Source organism: Anguilla rostrata, chromosome 2 (assembly GCF_018555375.3).
Source record: "Anguilla rostrata isolate EN2019 chromosome 2, ASM1855537v3, whole genome shotgun sequence".
NCBI lineage: Eukaryota > Metazoa > Chordata > Actinopteri > Anguilliformes > Anguillidae > Anguilla > Anguilla rostrata.
In genome coordinates, this window is record NC_057934.1 from 38,477,535 (window position 1) to 38,496,460 (window position 18,926).

At 43.2% G+C, this 18,926-nt stretch overlaps 1 protein-coding gene across 1 annotated transcript; it reads left to right on the plus strand.

The window, feature by feature from the left end:
• The first annotated feature begins 1,244 nt into the window (after window positions 1-1,244).
• limd2 (LIM domain containing 2) lies at window positions 1,245-18,731 on the plus strand. Its single transcript, XM_064322008.1, has 4 exons — window positions 1,245-1,416; window positions 14,303-14,347; window positions 14,744-14,880; window positions 15,188-18,731. The coding sequence occupies exons 1-4, from the start codon at window positions 1,414-1,416 to the stop codon at window positions 15,339-15,341; spliced, it is 339 nt and encodes a 112-aa protein (XP_064178078.1). The 5' UTR covers window positions 1,245-1,413; the 3' UTR covers window positions 15,342-18,731.
• The last annotated feature ends 195 nt before the right edge of the window (window positions 18,732-18,926 follow it).

Sequence of the window (18,926 nt, forward strand, 5' to 3'; positions counted from 1 at the left end):
TGGCACAAAGTTGCAGAACTCCATCTTCCTTAGGGTCGATTCCAGGATCTCTTGGTATATATAGCAGCCAAAGCACTAAAGCACAATGAGTGCTGTTCTTTTGCTTTCGCTTATACATGAGGTTGAGTCATGTTCACTGATTAGTTTACTTTCTATTCTCTTTTCCACAGCTTGTGGTCTGTTTTTGAACACTCAGATTTATGGAGGCTGAATTTCAGGGTGGAAAATCTGGAAGGATGAAAGAAAATATTGCTGTTCTTCAAACCATCAGCATCAATAATTATAAGTATATAATAAATATCAGCATTATGTATAATGGAACACAGATACAACAAGAAAGAAAAACTGAGACTAGAGAGACTTGGTTCATTGTTTATAATACAGCCAGACTTTATAACAGGGACTAAGAATACATAAACCCTGAATTGGATTAAATTGTCATGCAGGAATTAAGGATTTTGCGCTATTAAACCCATCAGGTCTGTCAGGATTTTCCCAACATCTGAAATCTCTATAATTTCCCATTGTATGTATGATAAAAAGGTAGCTGTACTGCTCGCACAAAATGATACAATTAAAGTGGGTCACAAGTCAGAAAAACACAATCTGTCTGAATTCTTACTTTAAAATATGGATGACATTACATTATAACATGTAAAATGTACTGAGACACATTTGTGTCTTTCCTTACTTATTTGGGGCTTACAGCTAAAACAACAACAATAACAACAATATGAACGACAACAATATAATAATGTGTTGTAGTTATTATTATTATTATTATTATTATTATTATTATTACTATTACTGTGGTTGTAGTTGCTGTTGTTGTTCTAACGCATTAAGAAATCTTTGCGTGAACCCTTATTTAAATGAAAGTAGTCTACATGATTCATAGTCGGCCTTCATACGTGCATTTTAAATAACGGTAATTCGAGGTAATAATTACTTGTAATGACAACCTAATACATCTGCCAAATTAGATCTGTGCCCTACTTTGGCTCCTTTCAAAACGATCGTTAAATAAACTTGCATATATCCACATGAAGCTAAAAGGTAACGTTTTACCACCCGAAACATGACCGTGCGCACGGAAAGAACCGAGCCTCTTGTAATTACTGCTGGTACCGCTGTCGACGTACGAGGGCACAGATTGCAAATTCGGGTGAGGTAGGAGGAGGAGAAAGGGGCTGTGACTGTGGCCAATCGCGTACAACATCCTGCTGATTAAAAAGGAGAAGAAAAAAACCCAGAGAGAAAGAACAAGCCTAAGAAGCCGGTTGGCACACAGACAGAAGTGCAATCCCCCTTCATAGCCGTATTGTAAGTGCGGACGAGAAAGCCATCGACGAAAGCACACTGAGCTGACGCGTGGACCGTGCTTCTTTTTTAACCGTTGACAACAATACACAGATGGTGAGTCGCTCCTTTCTTGTTTGTTTCTACGCCAATAGTACAGTCAGTGAACCATCTACCCCCCTTGCCTCCTTTGCTTTTTTTGTGAAAGGGGATGGTGTGCATGCATTCGGTTGGAAATCATTGTAGCTAGCTATTGTATTATGTTTTCGGTGTATAATAAACCCATGTCTGTCGAGGAAAAATGTATTCAGTACAGAAAGCGCGAAACAATATCTGCTTTGAATGCATTTAAATAAGTTGGCTCAAAGCAAAACGTCCATGTTTATGTACCTTCTTGGTCTTAAGGTATATCCTAATAAATTGTGTTTTATTCTCGAAGCTCATTTTGTATTTAAAGAGTTGCTTTTGGTAGACAAAACAGAAATTGCTGGTGGAAGCGTGCATTGCCAATTGGAGCTTCCGCTTCTATTAGCTTTGACTTGCGGAATGGAGTATGTGGTCCGTGTGATGCTGTGATGTACTTGCATTGTGGGGCTATTAGCTTATACTACCTGAGCCTGAGGATGACCGGTGTCAAAGCAGCTGCATCGTTAACGCCGGTCCCCCAGGTGGTTCGCCGTATTGAGCTCTGTCGTGAAAGGTGACACAAAGGCCATGCATTATTTAATCATTCATGCTGAACACCGCTCTACAAAGAGCCTGACATCTTTTCTCCTGAGCTATGTCCGTTACATAAACGGCTGGCGGAAATTTACTGAGGAGGGTCTCGCTAGCTAAAGCAAGTCTGAATATAATTGGGTCTGAAGACAGCGATAATAACACCAGCCTTAGACTATATCATCGAAAGTAAAGTAAATCGGCTGTTGCTGTGGGGGTGGCTATGTTGTTCACGAATTCGAATCTTTACGCAGAGTCAACAAACTCATCGGCAAGATTGTATTTTTGGATATGATTCGTGTGCGCGATTTGCATCCCGCGTTAAACGGAGTGTTGTACAATACGGTTGCATGGTTTTCCCTGACTACTGTGTAATTTAAAATATGTACAACGATCTTTAATCCATGTAGGATGATTATTTGAGGATTGTGCTCATTGCCAGGTGACAAGCAGCCAACTGAGCCTTAGTCTGTATGGATTTGATGTGGATTTAAAAACCATAATAATGACCTGTGACTTTGTCTTCCTCTCAATTCAGACACTAGCAGTTGGTATAAACACCTCACAGACACCTTAATTTGGCCAACTTCACAGTGACAGGCCTCCGTTCCACTCAGGCAGAGTCACTAGTGAACAAATTACAATGGAATGGAAAACAGCAAATTTTACAACCTAGTTTCCCAATTCGGCTTGCTTATGGCGCTATTTTTCTCTGTGTGTCAGTGGAGCTAGCAGTCAACGTGAACATTTGGACGAACAACAAAGCCAAATTCTTGTATAACCTGTTTTCACTATTTGTCATAAAGCACTGTTCTCGGTAATTACAGTTTTTGCACATTACATTGAGCTCCCATTTCTTGCTGAGTGCTGAGAAGGAGGACTTTTCCTGCATGGTGACTGGTCGGTGCTGAAGTTCACTGCAGCCGGGCTGCATATTAACATGTTGGTTTATTGCCTACATGAAGCATAAACTTGGATAATTTGTTTCATCATCATTTTTGTGTGCAGCAGCGTAGCATGTTGGTTAAGCAGCTTGGCTTGTGACTCAGATGTTGCAGGTTTTAGTCTTCGATGGGAGACTCTTGTTGTTCCCCTTGACAAGGTACTTAACTTGACTGCTTCTGTAAACTTTTAGTTGTATGAATGGGTAATGCGTTTTTAAAAAGCAGCTTAAATTCCTCTGGAATGGGCATCTGCTAAGCAAGTAAATAATGGAGTGCAATGTTTGCAAAGCCACCTTCTGTTTCTGTGTGAAGCGAAGGCTAATAATAATTGTAATTGTTCAAAAGAAGCTGCTTGAACAAGGTCTGCCTGGATGTTTAACAGGCATACAGGGACTGTGTGGCAAAGGGCACAAGGGCATTCCCACCGTACAGCCACCATATTCCCCGCCAATCGTCTGGCGGAGTAAGTCTAATTTTGTGTCGTGTTCAGCTAAACAAATGCACGATGCAAAGTAGGATTCATAGTATTAGTATTTCCTCGGGTGAGCTGGCAGGCTGAAGTTAAGGAAAAGCAGCTCATCAGTAGTTTAATGTTGTTCATGTAGTTCCTGTGCACGTAAGCACGAACATGCGCACACACACACACACACACACACACAATTACTGTTGCAAAGGGACAAACCTTCCTACTCAGACTAACACACATTCATGGCTTTGAGCAACTAACCAGCAAGGCTTTAGTCCCTGCTCAGCCAGCCAACACTTTTTTTCCAACCACTCAAATATCAGCCAGAAGGTTTTGCTCTCTTTCTCTTTGTGGTGAAGTCACTGGCCAGTGTCTTACTCCTAGAGAGTGATATTAAATTTAAGAAAAGCTCAGAATTTCAGCAATGGGGACAACCTTCATACAGCCAAAGACATAGAATTTTATGGGGAGAAAGAACTTCAAATGTTTTGTGGCAAACAGGTTTACAAAGTGGCTAGTTTATTTTGGGGAAAGGCACTCCGACTGCACAAGTGAAAAGTATCTCCCTTGTAAATATATCAGCGCAGGTAGTCTAGTCTTGTTAAAGCCCCTTGACATTATAATTGCACTATAAACATAATATCGTATGCATATCATTCTGTGCACATCCATTTTGTTGTAATGATATAGGCCTAATCCCTTCAGCAATGTGAATGTAGTAACCTCTGCACTTTCTGTAACAATGTTTTGTCTATGAGTCATTATGAGCTGAGTGAAAACAATTTGACTGTAATGCAAATGTACAAGGACATGTACCTTATAAAAAATAAAATATTTGTGCAGCAAAGTTCTTGGAAAAAGCAGAGTTTGTTCTAACATACTTTCCTCTCAGTGTGTTGTACATTTATTTCGGCTTCCTGCATACACACTTGGAACTTCCACTAGGCACCATTTAATTCTGTGTGGAGGTTCTGTACTGTCATAATGCGGTTACTGTGCGCCTTTGAAAACCCCATTTAAAAGGGAAGCTCTGTTCCAGGTCAATAATATTATGTTTGCCAGTAAATATTGACGGATCTGTAAATTCATACGTCCTTGCTGGGAAAGCTCAGTGTATTATATATGCAGCATTGTTTTTCAGCCCTACATCTCACACTCCATTGCAGACTCACTTCTGCATATTCCGGAAAATTTGTTTTATTTCATTCTTTAGACCCTTTAATGTTGGTGTCCGTGTTGTGTATGCATGTGTGTGTCTTGAATAGTTACTAAAAAATTAAAGGCATTGTATATGTTTGTTTGTACTGCAGGTTGTTGCCAGTAATTAAATTTTGACATTGAATAAAGAATTGCATGCAATTGTATCAAGTTGCTAGCTAGCAAATAGGATAACACAGGTCCTTGCTATGAACACCGATTGAGGCTTAAAGCACACACATCTGTGGACTGAGTCTGGGTCAGGCTGTATCATTAGCCCACTGACTGGAGGTCCACTGTGGTGAGTCAAGCCTTGGGTTTCTTCTGCATCCCCTACTCTTTTCTCCAGAAGAGTTTTTAAAAATTATACTTATAAAAATCTGTTTGAAGAGGGGCCTCGGCCAGAATGGAAAATTGCGGACCAATTTTTTAAAAATTGGTACCACAAGAAATGGGTTTATAGCATCAAGGGCAGGTGTGTTTATAGGCAAAATTATGAATTTGTCAGTGATAATGCAAAACAGAAGTAGATTTGCATTTCATATTCAGATTTTCAAGCATTCAGATATGACTGTATACTTGTTCATATGTCATCAAACATGAACATATTGACAGTGACCAGACTTATCCTGTAGGCGTGTTCATTTTCCCACTGCTTGCATAAAAATGTGTTTGCCAGTTGCAGCAGTTGCTGTAATAAAATATACGCCGCCGCCCCCCCCCCCAGTCTGGATGATTATTTAGTCTTCCAGCCTCCCAAGAAGGTTAAAGTACAGGAAAGAACAGACTGGCTTTAGTTTTAGATTCCAGCATCTCATGCCAGATCACCCCTACTGGAGCTCTGCGTGCACAGCCTGTCTTTGTGGCACAGAGTAAAGGCTGTGTGTCCAGTCCTGCTGTCTTTCACCAGTAGGGGGTGCTATCCTGTATTGTGAGAGGATAATGTCCTGCCGGGTAAATGGGGAGAGGTTCCTCGTGTATTTATCTGGAGACATTCCTTTAGCCTGGCCATGGGTCGGACAGGATGGAGCACGTTGTCCTTAAATCATCTTAAATCATGGCCCTGAGACAGCTATGGTTGTGAAATACAAAGCAGTGAGAGATAGCATCAGTATTTCTGCTCATGGCTGTTTTCAAATTTCACATTAGAAAATCAGAACTGCTGCTTGCTGTGTTTTTACGGGTTTTAAGTCAACACTCTGTCAATGACAACCTCTGTTAAATATTACCTTTTGGAAGACGACCGATGGCTATTATGCTTTTGAGCAGCTAATGTTCTGTCTTGCTTTTTGATTTGGCTCAGTGCTGGCATTCTTTCATGCTTTTGTGTGCTTGTAGTTTATTGTTCCTTCTGAGATTTGCAGCCACACTGCACAGTACAGGTTGATCAAAACCAACAGTGATGGTATGAGGTTCTTACTTTTCATTTACAACTCTGGTTGACTTCCCAAACCTGCATTTCAGACTGGCTGTGCAGCTGTTTTTTCAGTCTCTGCAGCATAATCTCTGTGCAGTTTCATATTCTTTGGCTTGGCCATGTCACATTCTCAATGGGCACATCAACTTGCTTGACAGGAAATTGCATTTAAAGTAAAGAAATCGTTTGAAGACAGTTGTGGTTATAGTGTTTAATAGAGAATAAGCACAATGACATGACACATGTTCAGTGAACTTATACTATGCAGCCATACTTGGTCTTAATTCAAGATATGCTTTAATCAGTTTTCTTTTCTCAAAGAATTAGTGTCCCTTTTTCAGACTGTAAGTGGGGTTACCTCATACTAGCAGGCTGTTTTGAATTACTGACTCAAAACTTTATGTTCTGGCCTAAAAACAAGGAAAACATTTGTTGGCTCCAGTGACCTTATTCGCCATGTATAATCATCATCTTGAATCTTAAAACTCTTTTGGTTTTCGTTTGTTTTCATTACCTCCGTTTTAAATTGTATTCATAGCTGTGTAGCATAGCTGTGAATACCCTTTATTATGGACAGGGCAAACTTTATTTTCAGGCCAGGTCCATTGAATGCACTGGAGTCTGAACATAAAAGCATCCTGATTCTGTTGGATTTAACACGCTCTTTGTACTGAACATGGTGTGTGTGGATCACTGGCCCCACTCAATGTGACCGGGCACACTTTAATATACCTGGGCCACGCAATACTTTCAGAGGGGCTTAGTGCAGCCAATTCCCTTAGACTCTTAAGCTGATTCACAAGCCCTACGATCTGAATTACCAAGCGATGATCCTGCTACCATCCCCCCCTGCTCTCCTCTGCTGTGTGTCTCTGCATGTTGACCCCCTGGCTCTGGCTCCCGGTGTGTTCCTGCCAGTGAGGAGGAGCACGATCGCATCTCCAGCAACGTGTCAGGACACTGACGACTCGGGGCAGATTCCTCTCGCTCCCTCTCCCGTTTCTTCACAGGCCGGGGGGAAATGTAAATATCTCGAGGGCATGTTTTTCTTGCTGCTAACTGCACCTCTCGGTGGAATGCGATGTGGGTATCGGAGGAATGTTCAGGTGAAGCGACGTTGTTTGCAGTCCGTGTGCTGTCGGAACAGGAGGAGCTATGAGCTCATCCAGCCCTTCTTATGTTTCCTGTTTCTGCCTGTGGACCCGAGGACCACGCGCTTTATTCAAATGATCAACATCAGCCGTGGGCTAAGAGATATTCACTGGTATCGTAACCACGGTGCTCCTCAGCGTTTGACGTACTGGCGGAGAGTGGCTTTGAACTTGCTGTCTGAGAGGCATAACAGGCCAGCGAATGCCTGGCGTTCCGGTCATTGATCTCGGAGGCCCTCAGCCAGGTGTGAAGAACGGCGTTACTGTAAAACAAACCACTACAGCATATGTTTCCTGTGAACACTACCACTTAAGTTAATTTTGAACACTGCCATTTATGTTCACTTTGAACACTGCCAATTAAGTTCAGGTGGCTCTGTCGAGAGGCATTGGAAAATGTTGATGTGATTCTAAAAGCAGGAGTCACCGTATTGGAGAATGATTCTTTCTCGTGCCTCCTGTTGCCCTGTCTTGTGGCAAAGCCCTGTTATCACAGTGGCTGGTCAACTGGTTTGCATCATTTTAGATTTTGCAATGATACACATTTTAGTGTCCTGAATTTCTGGGAGGAATGCTGTTTTTGCAATGAACCGAACTGCCATTTACAAAGTCACCTGCTCCGCCATCTGTGTCAATGAGTCTGCTGGCAGCAGCTTACTCTTAATCAATGGCCATACCCACCCGCAGATTAAACTGGCAAGATGATTCATTATTATTTTATGCTAACTGATGAATCAAATTAAAACCCGGTGGAAATATTCTCTTCTTCAGTGCTGAGGACAGAAAAACATAGGGGATTGCGGCTTGTGTTTTGAAAGTAATTTTATTCTCAAGCATGTGTTCATTTGTAATGACCAGTTTTTTTCTTTCTGGTGTAATGTGTGTATTGCTTTTATTTTTTTAACTGTTTGTTTTACTGGAAGCAATATGTTCGATGTACTGGAATTCCTACACTGCATTCTGGTAGGGCTGTGGCACTAAACTTTGGGTGAGATTTTCCTCAGTAAAAACATTAGCGCCTGTTTAAGTGCTTGGGCCAGTCAGGGTTCAGTCATGAATGCTCTGTGAGGGAAAGCTACTCATACATTAGGGGCAGTTGCATCACTTGAACTCTTCGTTGTTTCTTAGAGTTTATGATTGGCATGGGGAGGGTAAAATTGTTTTCTAATTGTTAAACTCTGATGAGTGTCCCAGAGGACTAGGATTACCCATCCTTAAGTTATCAGTACTGCTGTTGGCCTGTCTGGGCAGTACATTTCAGACTTATTCTAAACTAAGGGTAGGACATTCTTCAGTTTTCTGTAAATGATTACAGACTAATTTGTCTTTGCGTTTACTTTTTTGTGCGCAAAGCTCATTTTATAGCAGCAGACCCATTGAAAGATGTCACAGAACACTGTTTCTGGTGTAGGCTAGCCTGCATGACAACGCTGCTTGGAAGGGGGACAAGGGACGGGGGCTGGAGGGGCTGGGGAGTGTGGTGGTGGTGGTGGTGGTAGGAGCAATGGTGGTTGTGGGATGGGGGGTGGGGTGGGCCTGAAGCACAAGATGTAGGCTATATATGCTTTGACCGGTTGCTATGGCAATCAGTTTTGAAAGATGCAAAAAAAAAAAAAAAAAAAAAAAAAGACTTCCGATTTTCTGATTGCATTTTTTCTAAGATTCGTTCCCACATCTGGGCCCATGTAGCCTAAGCACTCTGTTTGACCAGCTTGATGTCCATGCGAGTGGAGTTGCTCTGTGCTCATTCTGCTTTCATAGCTCTTGCAGAGCAGTAGGTGAGATTTGTCCCAGCAATGGCATTACAGGATCTTCCCTCATATTCTCCAGGGGAGGGAAAGTTTAAACCTGAATCAGAGGAGTGGTGAGACTGAGCCAATCAAAGTGTGTAATTCAAAAGTATATGTCCATCTATTTCCGTGATTCCTCACAGGAACAGTTTCAGTCTCATAACACGGGTAGAATCAGGAAAAAAAAATCTATCCTTGAAGTCAAGAATTCAAGGTGTTTCACATAGAATGCTGAGACAGTCATTGGGTATATAAAATGTGGCCTTCTACATTTGAAGTTGGTATCTGAATACAACCTGTGGATTTTCAATTTCAGGGGGCACAATTTTGGTATATTTTAAAATTTTCTTTTTTTTTTTTTTTTTAATTTTTTTTTAAACTTAAAAAAAATATTTTTTTTTTACCCAGGGTAGGTTCGCTGAGCGCGGATGCTCATTTGCAAGAACGCCCTGCTTCACACTCATACACATTCACACTTTGGAGCTGCCCAGTACAACCACAATCCTCTGTTGTTGGCCACTGAGCAGCTCCACTGACGAGTGATCTGGTCATGTGTATTTTATTTAAAATTATATTCTGTGTGAGCAGTGATAATTGCTCTATTTCAATATATGTGATCGTGTCATCAAAAGTTGCTGTACCAAATTCAATCTCGCATGAATCAAAAATCCAGTGAAGTTTTTCGATGTTCTGGAGTTTTGACTCATGGGAGTGGTGGTGTGCCTCTCGGAGGAGTCTTGGTAGCGGAAATGCACTGTGCCTGGGCCTGGACCATCCCATGCCACACCTCTCCTCTTTAGGCATGTCTGGTGCGCCCATCGCCGCACCCCCCCAGCCCCCCTCACACATTCATATCCAGTCTCCAGTCATCGGCAAACCCCATTAAGCCTCTTATATGGCCCCACATTGCAGATAACACTCGTGCTCTCGACTTCCTGTTGGGGCTCCAGGGAACCACACAGGAAGTCAGATTCGTTATCGTAACTGTCAGCCGTCTACACGATACCGCGACGCAGCTACGAGCGTGCTTGTACAAATAAGGCAAAGAGAGAAATACTGTGAGTTGGCACCAGCCAGAACGGGACATTGCTGTGTGTGTGCGTGGGTGTGTCTATATATCCATGCACATGCTTGTTTCAGAAGAACCAAATGACAGCTGTTATTTAACCATGAAGCAACTTTACATTTCAACCCTGTTTGCATTTGTGTGTTGAAATGGCCTCGTCCTGTTTCATAAGGCAGTACTGTGCGTCCTCATTTCTCAAGGAGAAGCAAATTTCAAGTTCACAAATTTGCATGATGCAACTTGCGAAGCATGTTGAATTTTTTAAATGTTGTTTGGTGATTACTTTCAAAATGTATTACAGTATTGGGGAGCGCCCTTGTGACCAAGTATGGAATGCTGTCTCATGGACATAATTAAACCAGATGTTACTTGTGATCATGCATTTTTTTGGATTATGTTTTTGCATAATCATTACTGTTCTTCACAGTAGGCCTTGTGATAGGAGTCACCCATTTTCTGTAAAACTGTAAAACTAACTACTCACGGTGGTCAGAGTCACAGGAAATGGGTGACTACACTTCTGCTTGCAGTATCTGTACTCTTCTTTTCCACATCTACAGGAAGCTGTAGTTCTCGGAAACGGTTGAGTCCTCGTTCATCTCTTATATTCTCACAATTACCTGTGCCACATATGGAACTAAAAGGGTCACCGTTCCCCTGAAGTAACTCAAACTCACACGCAACACCGGACATGCGGTCAAGTTATTGGTGTCAGATTTGAGCTTGGTTTAAGTCTGTTTCATCATCTCTAATTTTGAAAGACTGTGCACCTGCCTGCCACTACTGGGATAAAATAAGAAGCACAAAGATCATGTTAACAATTGTAATCATTGTAGGTAGGTAGGTAGTTCATTTATTTTTTTAAAAGCGAGTGGACAGTCTGAATTTTGTCCCTTTACTCAGATGGGCGGAAAGCAGAGCAGGTTACTGATGGAGATGGGATGACGGTACCAGTGCCATGACGGTGAATCAACCGTCTGACCAGGCACATGGGAGGTGGTTTGTATGTGGCTTGAGAGTGTGCCGCCCCCCAGTCTGCACCTCACGTTCTGCGCCATGCGGCCTTCCCCGTGTTTTTCGCTCTGTGACATTTGCTTAACGCGGTCGTGAAAGCCGTGAGCAGCGGCAGCTGATGTCTTCTCCTCGCAGCTCGTTTTGCATGTGGGGGGTGGGGCGGGGGGTGTTGTCTGCGACTCAGACTCCCTTGGGGGTGCTGTCCTCGCAACTGTCAAACATGGTCAACTTGGACCGCAAATGGCTAACGGCATAGAAAGAGAGGAGGGGGGGAGGGGCAAGACTATCTTAAGGCGCAGTCAGGAAGTGGCCGAAGCTCCCCTCTAAATGAAATACGACTCCAAATAAGGAGCGTTTAGAACGTTCTGGAAAGAGACGGTGTAATTGCCCCGGAGCCGAGGCCTTCAGGAGGATGAGGCGGTTCCCCGGGGGCCGGGTCGCGCTGACGCACAATCTAGCCGCGATCCTCGCCTCGCCGTCTCCAGGGGGGGCCCATCTGTCCCCGGCGACACGTCCCCGACGCGGCGGCCGACGAGGCCACCGCTAATCGCGCTCCCGCCCCTAATCCCCACGGCCCTCCCGCCTGCTCCGTATGTCTCCCCCCACCGCGTCCCGGCTGCAGCCGACGCTTCTGACGTGAGGACTGTGTGAGATGAGCCCGAACGTGTGCAAGAAATGGGGCGGGGCGGCGGGGTTTGGGTTAAGCCCAAAAAAATCACCTTTTTGATGGCTACTGAATGGCCCGCCGCTTTAGATTTTATATAGTTTTTTTTATGTTGTTTGACTATTTAAGAGTGTGTGGTGTGATTGAAGAACAGTGTTTTGTTTATGGTTTATGTAGTCCTTTTTTTTCTCCCAAAGACCTCTCCATTCTCTCAGGAGAATGTGCCCATTGAGTCTTAAGTGATGGTCTGTTTTTTTTCAGTTACAAAACAATTTTCAGTTTCGGGTGAAGTCTCAATTCTCCAGCAATGTGCATTTTCCCTTTGATGGAAGGAGAAACCACCCACTCTCAGCAAATGGTCTTCTTTGTCAAGCCTGTCAAAATTTGAATCATTGGTCACATTTGATGTAGTTCCCTAGTGTCAGAGTGCAGTCCAGATTCTCAGACCTTTTCTCAGACTTTTTTTTCTTTTATTTGTTTTCATATGAGGCTTGCCAGTATCTCACATGAAGGTAGATAAATTCTTTCAGAGGTTTTGTGTTGAGAGACAAGAGTGTGTCCCAGCCCAGAAAGGAGAGGTGCAGCGAGCTCAGAAGCAGTGTATGTGAACAGTATGTGTGTTTGAGTTGCCTCGTTTGCTTGCGTGTGCATGTAACTATAGAACACATACTGTACGTAGAACTGAAGTGACAGAGAGTTCAATGACTGTGCTGACGGAGGAAAATTAACCAACATAATTCTGCTTGCATGTCAAGTTTCTAGTAAGCATGGTATTCTGACGTGTTATGGCCTGCTAGTTCATCATTTCCAGGCTGAAGCTTTCAGTGGCCAGAAAATAATAAAGGAAGCTTACAATGAGGCATGAGCAGCCTGGTTTCACACAAACGGTGCACTGTGTGAATGAGTGTATGTGCGGCAGGCGTGCGTCTGCGTGTACGTGCACCTGCGTGTGTGCATTTGCGCGCAGGCGTACGTGCGGTGGAGAGACGGCTCCATAACTTCATCTTCAGGGCACTCGCTGTCAGCCTCATATCAGGGTTCCATAAGCTGTTGCCATGGCGATTTCTATGCAAGTGTCAGCTTCTTGTTCTCAACTTGAGTTATTGAACACTGATCGATGACTGAAGAGCGAGAGAGCCGGTATCGGTTGCGTAATTATTTATTTCTATCGTTTGACCGATGATACCGATGCCATGCGTGTAAGTAAGTGTGCCTGCGTGTCTGTGACTGTGGCTGTGCAATGAAGCACCAGCTCCATCAAGAACAGCTTGCATTCCCAGACAGCTGGCTGTTGGGTGAGCTGCAGTCTTGCCGAGGCGTGCAGAAATCCTGGTGATGCAAGAACCAGATGGAGCATTCAGAGAGAGACTGGACTGTAATAATGGTGCAGATGGAGGTCTGGATAGGGCCTATATTTTTTTAAATGTTGCTCTTTCCCATTTTATTGCACCTCTCTGCCTTTTACAATCTAAACACAGCCCAAATTTTTATGTAACAAGGCAGACAGGGAGGGGGGAGAGGAACTGAAACGAGTGGGGGGGGGGGGGAGGCGGCTGGCTGTCACAGGACTTGGAGTAGAGGAATCGCCAACCTCAGGGATTTTATTTGGAAAGCAATTTCAGTTGACTACAACTCGCTCCAAGCCATTCTCCAAACTGACGTTTACTTCAAGGAACAAAATAAACGGCCTGCTTCCTTTTTCGGATCCTAAGCTGCTGGGAACGGACTCGCGGTCTCCACAAATAAAACTGAAACTGTGATGAGAAGGAAGTGCAGTCGTCCAGACCTCGAAGCCCTTCAGCCGGTGCCCGTGTGATGTTATTCCATACCTCTGCTGTTGAGTGGCTCAGTCAGTCCCTGTGTGGATTGGGGGTGGTGGGGTGGGGGTGGGGGTGGGGGCAGAGGGGGCAGTGGGGGGGCCGCTCCTGAAGCACAGCAGTGCAGCTCCTTATTCCCCTGCCACCCACGGGCCAGGAGCACACAAGCTCGCTCCCCTGACCCCCTTTAGATCACCTTTGTTTCTTTCTTTGGATTTACTTTTGGGATAGTGATATAGCTATTGCTGGGCAATTATTGGTTATCTGTCTAGTGGCATTTTGTTTTCTTACTATAGTATTTGTTGTTTGTTAGGGTAGCATGACACATTGATTCTAAATGGGCCTCTGTGCCTTCTTGGTGATATCACATTTTTGTGTTCAAGAGACCAGCACTTCTGTATGGCACTCTGGATAAGAGACCTGCTAAGTGAATGTAATATAATGCACTGATTGGTTAATCTAAATGATGTTACCTTTTCACCAGTGTCCTTTTCAGAGGATGGTTTCTGTTCACATTGTTGCCCTAGGTCTTTGTCAACTGCATAAAATGGGTTTGTGCTTTTCTGTCACACTGGCCGAAAGTGTGTGTCACCCCCTTAACACCATACTGTGGTCAGCCGTGTGTGAGCTGTAGCACTGTGCTTAAATATGACAGGAAGAGGAGGGCATCTCTCTCACTTGCACTGCTCTCTCCAGCTGGTGCCCATGTGACAGGAAGTAGCTTTGGGTCCCAACATTCACATTCATTTCCTTACTGCAGGACACCAGCACGACCCCTGAAGACAAACCGGTGCAGCGCTCCAAGGTAAATGCCCTTCCTCTTCTGTTGCCCTTGCCACCTCCCCCACTTCTCCCCCTATCCTCTCTCCTGCTTTTTTCCCCTCTCCTCTTTCTCCACTACTCATCTCTCGGTAATGCTTAGAGAGTTGGCATGCTTAAAGGTCAGGCACATCAACAATTGTTAAATATTTACTTAAATGTCTGTTTCATGCAACAAAGCCATTTCCATTCTCTTTCCACAATGTTTCCTCAATCATGAATTTAACACCGGACCCCTGGAGACGTGTATTTTTATTTGTTATTGTTGAGCACCATTTCCTTGTGAGACATTCTGTCCTCCCTGCTAAGTGGCTTTATGTGTGTGTGTGTGCGTGCGTACATGTGTTTGCGTGTGCCCTCTGTGGTACGTTCTGTGGTACAGTCGTTCGGCTTTAAGGTCCAGAGGGAGCAGTGTTCATCCTGTGAGAAGACGGTCTATCCCATGGAGAGGCTTGTGGCAGACAAGCAGGTCTTCCACACAACCTGCTTCTGCTGCAAGCACTGCAACACAAAACTCAGGTGGGAGGCTGAGGTTCTGTCCTGAAGCACCCTCTCGCCCACACAACCTCCACTCAGCCAGGTCACGTGCTCGATCCTGAAATGTACTTCATTAGCTTGCCATCTGAGCGTGGCGAACATGTCAGTTGTTTTGATGGTAATTGGAAGGCGGCGAAACTGCTTCATGAATGTAACTTGCCAGACTTGTCCACAATTAAGATGGCTTTAAAAGAAGGGCTCACGTTTTGTGTGAACATCACAATTAAGAAGATTGTGGAAAGGAGTCCCTGGTCCTTCCTGTCCTTACACTCTTTCCTCTTTTCCGCAGCCTGGGGTCCTATGCAGCCTTGGAGGGAGAGTTCTACTGCAAGCCGCACTTCCAGCAGCTGTTCAAGAGCAAAGGGAACTACGACGAGGGCTTCGGTCGTAAGCAGCACAAGGAGCTGTGGACCAACAAGGAGTCTGAGACCAAAACTGCATAACCATGCCTGCCTCTCTGCCCCAGAACCCCCTCCCCCTCCCCGCCCCCACCGTCCCCACCCGCACAACCGACACGCAACCAACACCTGCACACTTCACATTCCAGCACGAGGGGGCACTCTCCGCTTCAAAGGACTGGTCATCTGCTTTCAGTTTGTAGCTTGCTGAAATCAGGCTTTCATTTCTTAATTTGGGTTTTGTTGCACAATTAAGTTTTTTTTATTTAGCATTTTGTTAGAACAACACATGAACAAACTAACCTATTAAATGGCTTCCTTTTATCTTTTATTTTTTGAAATTATATTTTTTAAATCGTATAACAATAGTGTCAGATACTATTGATACTATTATATATTTATCCACCCCCAAAAGTCATTTGAATGCTCAGGTAAATTTATTGTTGGGGCATCAGTTTATTGGTGAGCATACATTAGAATATTACCTGCAGCAATTGTGTTTTTATTGCGAGAAAAAATTGCTTTATTACAGATTTCAGCGCAATTTCTTGTTTTATACTCTCTTAATGGACTGTTTTATGTTTTTTAAAGGATAATTCTTAATCAGCCAATAAATGAAATAAGACAGGGTCTTCTGTGTAACAAAGTGTGCAGGGTACCTTTTTGGCAGGGTATAAATCTGTGAAACTACAGGGTACTCTCTACATATCTCACAAATCTACTGAAAGACCTGGCTTGGTGCGCTTGGTGGGAATACTTGTCTAACCGTAGGTAAATGTGCTCGAGTGCGGGAGGGGAGGGGGTTAAACGGGTTCGCCCTCAGCGGTTTTGTTTTTAGCGTTCGTTCGCGTGCGATCCAGACGTCTGTGCAGCCGACCCCGTCTGCCGTTGGCTCTCTGTATCTTTGCCGTAGTCAGTTCCTCTGCCTCCTCCGTCTAGTCTACATTTCTGCGTCATCTTTCAGGGATTTTCCGTGTAGCTGTTCTCGACTTGAGCTTGATTTTCAGTGCCGTCTTAGGGTTTGTGTATCTGAGGTTGAGTGTTGCATGCTTGGTGGAATGAGAGCAATGCTGGGGCTGTGGAGTCACATTTTTGCACAGGAGAAGTGTCACACTGATCTCAGCATGCAGCAGTAGCTCATGCTCAGTGAATGTACGTAATGAACTCTGCTGTACCAATGTCTTAAAGCGGGACCACTTGAAATGTTTAGCAAGGTAGAAAATAATATCCTCTTGTCAATGTACTAACCTGTATTGTTCATTATTATCATACTGATCTCCATCTAAACGTTCAACAAACATGGTCAACAAACATCAATGTTTAAACTGAGATACACAGATTATCATGTTACTGTGTGTATTTCACTAACATCCTTCCCATTACACATCCTGTTGATTTTATTCTTACTGGAACAGGTATGTTAGCTTGTCAAGGTACAAACTTGGTTTTATAGTACAAATGTGAATGGGGTGATCCAAGTACGGAATTGTAACCACACCTGGGTGTACAGGAGTACTTCAGTGACATTCCTAGCCGGAAAAAGGAAACGGTTGATCCCTTTCTACCTCAGATTTTGCAAACCAGTGCTCAGGAATTAGGCCTGGTTCAGGATGTGGCTGGAGCGCGGTCTCGGTATCAGCAGGTTTCCGAAAGTGTTCCGTTTCAAAAATGACAACTACAAATGTTTTGTGTTGTGAAGCGGAAGTAGAGAGGACCAAGTTCCTTATTTGGTTTGCCCCATGTCACCATCTATGTGATTAGTCAGTCAAGATGCTGGGAATTTGGCACAGACTGTAAGAGTCTGAGAGAATGTACACCGTGAGTTAGAAATTCAGTTGATATACGAGTCAGGGGGCTAAATGCATTGTGCTGATGTCATTACATAGGCTGAAACATAGGCCGTGCACTCGCGCACAGCAGCCTCTGTGCTGTTATAGTCAGTATTGGGACAGGGACCTGCCCTTGCTAATGCAAACAGGATCAACATTTTTTTTGTGGTTCAATGTTGGAAATTTAATAACTAGCCCCGTGGCTGTGAAGAGCAGTTCTTCTCCTTTTCACACTTGCATTATGAATATACTGGCTTATCTGACAAATTGGCCCTGGTTTAAATGTCAGTGTTACTAGCCTGGTGGTGTCAAATATATAAATTATATATTATAAACATTTTTTAAACATGAGACCAGAATATGTGACACCTTAACAACTGCATTTATGCAGTTAATAAGGTGGATATCTAGCCTTTAAAGTGTCCCTTCAGTCTTCAGGATGAGACGTTCCACTGTGTCTAGTCTATTTGTGCAGGATTCCCTCTGAAAGAGCGTTGGAAGCTTGGAGACACGATGGAACATTTTACTCTGTGCAGATTCCTATTTTATTAACAAAGTTAGTCCTTTCTGCTTAGAAGAAAATACGTTGCTAAGACTTAAAACATGAACATTGCAGGCCTTAGATGTAACATGCCTAATGTACAGAGTCATTTTGTTCAGACCTCTGACCTGTGTGAGAGTGCTCTTTGCATAGTTTATTTCTTTAAAAAAATATATCCCTATATTTTCCAACACCTGCTTTAAGATTGTAGGCCTTATCCAGGAACAAGAAAAAAAAACAAAACACAGATCAAGCTCTTTGCAGTCAGGCATACAAAATGGCTGTGTTTGTATAGACGTTCTTAATGTGACTGCCCATTTCCCTTAATAGTATGCAGTCATTTCAGGCTATTCCCTGATTCTCCTGACCATTTCCTATCACACTCCAGTGTCCATCCCCTGGTTTTCATTCCCTCAGAATGTACACTGCAGTATGATGTACACTTTACATAATTGTGTTGTCTTGCATGTGAATTTCCCTTTTTTTTAAAACTTGTATTAGCCTCTGAACTAACTTGTGTTTTTAGAATTCGCTAAATAATTGAGGGGCCATGAGATTTCTGTTTGGATTGGAAAGAGCCATGCACAAAAAGTTGTATCATCATCACCAGTAGAAGGTGAAAACCTTACTCTCTCTTTAGTATGGCAGTACCTAGTGTACTGCATGGTCCCTGTACATGCACACTCTTTGAATACTTTTTCAAATATTGGTGAAAAATTGCATTCAGAGTTGCATCTTGTTTGCGTATAAAGACTTACTAAAGATGCAGAAAGTCAGTGTTTTCAGTGAGGATGAGGAGAGATGTGTCATCATTTTATTGTGTAAACCTTCTATAAACTTGACGTGTGGAATGATGTTGTGGCCTTATAGCACAAGGGTGTTTCTGTTTTTTCTTTTGTATTTTCTTTTGTTTTTATACTTTTTGTATTCTCAAGTTGAATTGTGTAGAAAGAAGTAATGAAATGTGAACAAGATGTGCAAATTTGTTTCATCCAAATGATGTCCTTTGAGTTCAAAGTTTTCCTTTTTTACATGCATTTGAAAAAATAAAAATGATTCTGCTGACTTGCTTCTCTTTAATGACTTGAGTATTTCCAGCTGTGATTGTAGGTCCCTGACATTTAGTTTTTGCAGGACTGTACAGAAAAACAGTTGTATTGAAATTAAATCAAAATGATTGGATGGTGCATACATGTGCGCATGTTATACTATGCAGTGGATGTGAACATTTTTATCAGTTCTGGAATCCAGATGAAATAG

Bases quoted from the DNA above. Each gene is read 5' to 3' on its own strand.
- limd2 (XM_064322008.1), top strand. The intron at 14,348-14,743 runs GTAAATGCCCTT...TCTGTGGTACAG, and splicing joins AACCGGTGCAGCGCTCCAAG to TCGTTCGGCTTTAAGGTCCA. The intron at 14,881-15,187 runs GTGGGAGGCTGA...TCTTTTCCGCAG, and splicing joins CACTGCAACACAAAACTCAG to CCTGGGGTCCTATGCAGCCT.